Source organism: Gobius niger, assembly GCF_951799975.1.
Source record: "Gobius niger genome assembly, chromosome: 6".
Lineage (NCBI taxonomy): Eukaryota > Metazoa > Chordata > Actinopteri > Gobiiformes > Gobiidae > Gobius > Gobius niger.
The window spans coordinates 22,262,415-22,268,519 of NC_136857.1; the positions used below are offsets into that span (position 1 = coordinate 22,262,415).

General features: G+C 43.8%; 1 protein-coding gene across 4 annotated transcripts in view; it reads right to left on the bottom strand.

Moving 5' to 3' along the window:
• bsna (bassoon presynaptic cytomatrix protein a) overlaps positions 1–5,375 on the bottom strand; it is a 93,763-nt gene extending 88,388 nt beyond the window's left edge. For all 4 annotated transcript variants that reach the window (XM_079557526.1, XM_079557523.1, XM_079557525.1 and 1 more), the window contains exon 1: positions 4,722–5,375. In XM_079557526.1, the coding sequence (XP_079413652.1) occupies positions 4,722–5,369 (648 nt within the window). In that variant the 5' untranslated portion in view covers positions 5,370–5,375. The remainder of the gene's footprint in view (positions 1–4,721) is intronic.
• Between the last annotated feature and the right edge of the window lie 730 nt (positions 5,376–6,105).

Sequence of the window (6,105 nt, forward strand, 5' to 3'; positions counted from 1 at the left end):
AATCTGGAGACATTATTGAAGCTTTAAATGTGACACATAATGAAGATACGCGCCCCCATTCCCAAGTATTTATAATTGTTAGGTCCTATTTTATAATCCTCCCCATCTGGTTAAATATGTAAATAAATGCGGCTCTAATTCCCAGATTTGCTCAGTGGTTTGTTGTACTTGACTGTGTGACTGTTTTATCAGCAAGTCCTCAGGGAAATCCCACTCACTCATGTATTTAATTAACTTCAGCGTTTAGTCCTGCTGCGTGAATTATGTCCCTTCTAGGCCACCGTGCGTTTCCTGGTACCGACAGAATGGCCGATCTGCCATTTTATGTTGCGGATGCAAAAGTGAATAATGAACAGATGCGTATGTCGATTCAGTTAGATTAAATTAAATGTATCAAGGATTTTGCATCAGTGTCATTTGTACGCACACAGTGAAATAATAAAAAAAGCAGCAATTGCAGTCAAATGAATCCTTCGAGTTTTGTAAATACTTTGGCATAGTTGTTGGTAAGCTTCCATTTCGTACGTAAAAAGATCAGTGCGTTCAAGGTAGAGATGTCACGATTGAAATTTTTCTAGTCATGATTATCGTGAGAGAAAATATTGCGATTATTCAGGATTATCGAACGAATGAAGAAAACCACTGATATTCGTTTTTTTTTTTTAATACTTGAATTTGTAAACATTCACTGTTTCTAAAAATAAAAAAGGCTTTAAAGCAGTAATAAGTAACTCTTGCCCCTAGAGGCCATAAGCGCAACTGCAGGTGTCATAGCAAGTTGCCAGCTGATTTTTTTTACTTAGTAACCGAGAGTAAATACCACGCTGACAGAAGAGGCGAAGGGAGAGAGGGATATTGTACATCCAATTACACAATGGAATTTTTTTTCACACAAACGTGGCTGTAAATACTGTTTAAAGTGCAGTTAGCTTTGCCCGTTAGCCTGTTAGCTTCTTCTTGGTGATTCCATTAGTGTGAATTGGTTGCTCCGGTCCGGTGGCAGTCAAGTTGCAATTGTGGTTTTCTGGCCAGAGACACAAGGGGGAGATAAACACATAAACTCTTGTATTACCCCCAGAGGGACTCTTAAAGCTTTGATACAATTATCATAATTATTTTATTATCTATTATTAGGCCACAATCTAGGCTAGATTTGATGTTATCAAAACTTCTGACAAATAATTAAGCAGGGCAGCATGAGGAAACCTGTTTCTAAAGTGCCCTAACACCCATAATTATGCAGTTCTTTACCTTGGACATACACAGAAGGATTATCTCCAAGATGTTGTTTCATATTCTAAGTATCGCTGCATTTTGCTGCAACTTTCCGACGACAGGATTTGCATCAGCAACAACATCAACTAGGTCATCTTTTGGACACCTTAAGTGGACCCACACTGCTGACTTCAATTGTATTTTGGGTGGACGAAACTTTGGAGGAGAGCTCAACTATCGGTGAGTTTACGCTTCGTGTGTGCGGCCAGTACGTCAGCGTGACGAATTTCAGTCACTGCATTGAAGCTTCCACACGTTTGTAATGTCCAGCATGTGTTATCGACAGTTACCACCAGAGGGCGCTGTAAAGGGAATCCAAACAGGAGATGAAGAGCTGGGACCAAAACAATATGGCGCCGCCCGCAATGTTTTTACACCACACTTACTTAAGTATAGTCAAGAAAATGAGGTAAAGCAGTTTTGGTTTGTTTTCAAATTATTGAAATCACTTTTCAGAAGTTTAGCCGCTTGTTGAGCTGTGTGCAGTAGTGTTCCGAACGGTTAGCTCGTATGCTACTTGCAATGACTCTGGATAAGCAAAGCGCCTGACAGGATCACACAGAAAGGTACATGCGTATCCGTAAGCACTTCGAACGGAGAGCACAATTGAGGCTTTGGCTTCATTACCAAAAGGTCATTTGGCTTTACCCAAATCTAAAAGCTTCTTGACTAGAGAGCAACAGTGTTCAAAGATTCAAAAGACTGAAATACGTTATTTGTCAATTCATTCATTCACAATCAATCGAAATAGCTCATTCTCTCGTCCTTGTTGTGGAGCAGGGGGTCGGGAGTGAGGGGTGGAAGCACAGGGAGGGCAGGGAAGGGAGGAAGCTCAGCTTCCTGATAGCCTGGTGTATGAAACTGTTCTTCAGTGAACTGGAACTGGTCCGTGGATTCTGCAGTCTCCTCCCTGAAGAGGAGTCCCTGTAATGCCTCATTTGAAAGAAAACTATTTGGAGCGTTTTTGTCGTGTTATTGTCGCTTTTCTGGCACGTTTTTGTCACTCTTTTTTTGTTGGTTTTGTCACTTTCTTGTTGCCCTTTTGCAGCTTTTTGTTGTTGTTGTTGTGTAGTCGTCACACTTTTCCCACTTTTTTATTTTGTTAATGTTGCTTTTCCGGAATGATTGTCGCTCTTTTGTTGAATTTTCTAGAAGCTTTCAGATTTGGGTAATGCCAAACTGGGGAAAGTGTGCTTGGTTAAAGATGTTACATATTCACTTGATTTGCAATTACAAATGTGATACATCCAAAATGTGCTCACACCTCTATACTTACTGAATCCACCCTATAGTTGAAAGGACCAACAGTATGAACCGTAGTCAGTATTAACTTGCACCTGCTCCTCCGGTGTGTATTTAAAGCCAACCTCACATGGTCCTATAGCCCTGAAATGACTCACTGTGTGTCTGTCTATCACTGCTGCATCACGTTAGCAACCGGGCGAACGACGTGGCGCTCACATGTGAATCGAAGCCAGCACAGCACACCCTTTAATTACCCAATACAAGGTTTATTTAAAACGGCACACTGTTTGCTGCTATTGGGCCAACGGGAATAACCTGGATTTGGCAGCAATAGGAATAAACCTGTGCCAAAGGGGATAAATTAGCAGGTGTAATTGGGGCCGTGGGCTTTTTTTCACCATTGTCTCAATAATTGGTACACGTTCAGAGAGAGATGTTGACCCAGTTCTAATCAAAACGCATTGTTAGAGTCCAAGCCTGTTCCTGTGTATTCCTCGCTCACATAGCAACTGGTCACTGTGAATGAAAACTGTGCTCTGCTTTGCCAAAGAAAACTTGTTGACGAAATTTGACTGAACTTTTTTGGGGGGGAATTTCGACTAACATTTTTGTGAAAGACTTGGCACACATGTAGCTCCCCCAAGGATCTGCCGTTTGTTTAGCCTTTTTCATGTTTAAAAAAAAAGTGTAAATAAGTAGTGGAGCTGTGAAAATACAAGTCATGTATTACTTTTTCCAAAATGGCACCAATGAAAGCAGTTATAGTTTTTATGACACAATATGGTAATTCAAAAGTCTGCATCAGCCTAATCTTTATTTATAAACTCCCACTGTTGGAGGGATATTGCATTCACACATCGTTATTTCCAAAGTAGAGAAGAAATGCAGATGATGTCACTGTATAGCAACCACATGGCAACAAAAGTCAAATAAGTGCCAATTCTACACTGTTATTATTTGTTTTGACAATCAGTCAAGAAGATGAGGGTTCTGTTTAGCATGAAAATTATGTAAGTGCATACCCCGTATATATTTTGAGCTCTGGGGCAACCTACACATGCTTCTCTGAGTCTGCGGCACCCATTGAAAGGATGATGCAGGTTATGTTGGCTGCAAAAATCTGATCTATATCTATTCTATTTAGGGCTGCAACTAACGATTATTTTGTAATCGATTCATCTATTGACTATTTTTATGACGAATCGCTTGGCTGTGAATGGTGTAGGATTTTTTTGTTTTGTTTAATCACAAAAAGCTAAAGTGGTGCCGTTTGAGGATATGGTTTGATTGGATGAGACACAGACAGATATTCATGAATTTTACAATGAACAATTTAAACATATTTTAGCCTTACCAATGGCCTAACTTGCACTGTTTCAACTTGGATTAGTACATTTATTAACTTCCAAAATTAATAAAACATATCCTGCATGAAGTAAATATAATGATGATGAAGAAAAGTCAGTCTCATGCTCTCTCTCCTCTGTCTGCCTGTCCTAGCTCCTCCTCTCTCCTCTGTCCCCTCTCACGACTCTCTTTTTCAAGTCAAATTTCAGGGAAAACATGCTGCATTGCTAATGATCATGAGTGCCTTTAAATAGCCTGGTTGATGACTTTAATCGGATGTTTTTCAGCTGTCCATGGGCCGATTTTAGCCAAATAAAAAAAAAGTCAACTATTTTGTTTGCAGCCCCCGCGACCCGAACCCAGATAAAGCAGAAGAAAATCAAGAGAGAAGTGCTGATTCCAAACAAAGTACAATTCTTTTAATTAATTTAGCCATATTTGGATTTGTCATATATAAATCATTCATGTTCCCACGGCACCCCAGACTTGCGCTGGCACCTCAGTTGAAAAACCCTGCTCTATAGCAGTGTACCAGCAACTATTTCAGATTTTTTTAAAATAAAATAAAAAACAGTATTTTGCAGTAGTATGTCTAGTTTTGGAAGAGTTTTGGTTATTTTTTTAGAACGCAACATTGTCTTTTTACTTACAAATAGAGCTTTCACGTGATTTAAGTGATTAAGTGATAAACTGCAACACCCTTGAGATAGGGGTGCAGGGACTACCGCTGAAACGTCCAACCAAGGGGTCCGCAAGACAAAAAAGGTTGGAAACCACTACTCTAAATTTCATTTTTATCACTGTCACACATTTGGCATATTATTACAAATGGACAATGGACTGGCTGCTCTTACCTCAGTGAGATGTGGGTTGGGGTTGAATCCACACTGGTTGCAGACCGTAGACTTACACTGCGTGCAGGTGTTGTAGTTGGGGACAGCCGGTGGGTTGGACAGCTCTGTGCTGGTGCAGACAGGACAGAGCTTACTGCTGGGCATTGGAGCGATCTGTGGCAAAGGAGCGTACGGCGACGTTGGGGTCAAACCGCGGTCTGGCGACACTGAAGGAGACCGCCCTGTCCTGGACCCACCGCCCGACCCGCTGAAGTCCACCTGCAGGTTTCGGCGAGAGGCATGCTGGCCCGGACTTTGGCCCCCATGGACGCCCATGCCAGAGGAGGCCCCTCCAGGACCGTGGCCCATCCCTTGACTGTGAGCCATTCCGGGACTGTGGCTCTGCATCTGGGACATGGGGGTAGGGCTGGACTGCATGTGTCTGGGGGAGCTGGGGCTGTCGTGTGTGGCCAGGCGGTATGGTTCCCCCGCTCGAGAGCCGACCCCTCCGCTCATACCCATCCCAGCGCCCATCCCTCCGGTTCCCATTCCTCCTGAGCTCATCCCTCCGCCGTATCCACCCATACCACCACCCATACCACCACCCATCCCGCCACCCATGCCCCCACTCATGCCCCCACCCATACCACCACTCATACCACCTCCCATATGTCCACCCATTCCGCCACCCATGCCCCCTCCCATTCCACCACCCATGTTACCACCCATGCCTCCACCCATTCCGCCTCCCATACCTCCTCCCATCATCCCGGAGCCAGTCATTCCCCCCATCCCCATTCCTCCCATGCCGCCTCCAGCTCCTCCTCCTCCTCCAGGTTTGGGGCTGCCCATCGGACCCATCGGACCCCTGCAAGACACAAAAACCGGGAAGGAAAAAGAATTAAGGTTTGTAGTTTTTTTTTGCTGTTGTGTTGTTGTTTTTTGCAGCATTGAATTTACATTTGATCAAGCAAAGGGGGGCCCAGCATCAGCACCGTCTCACTGACAGGAAAAGTGCTCCTTATTTACCAGCCGACTGACTGGCTGAACCAACGAGAGCTATAGGAGGCAGCTAAATGTCACTCCATATGAGCAAACTCAATTACGTGCGAGCTCTCAGCGAAAACCGCAGCAGGTGCAGCGAGTACAAGCGCAAGATAATTAACCAATCACTCAATACACGCTGATGTGAGCCGGGAAACAACGACAAACGGCGAATTACGAGCGGCAAAGTGGAGCGCGGTATTCGGCTGTATTAAGAAGTCGACATACAGATGATGCCAATACGAGCGCATGCACTTACGCCTGCTTTTCATTCTCGCCGCGCTCCCGAACTGCCGGAACCGAGTGGCGAAGCAAATCAGTTCAGAGTTTCCCCTCACTCTCTGGATTAAGATCTGATGGG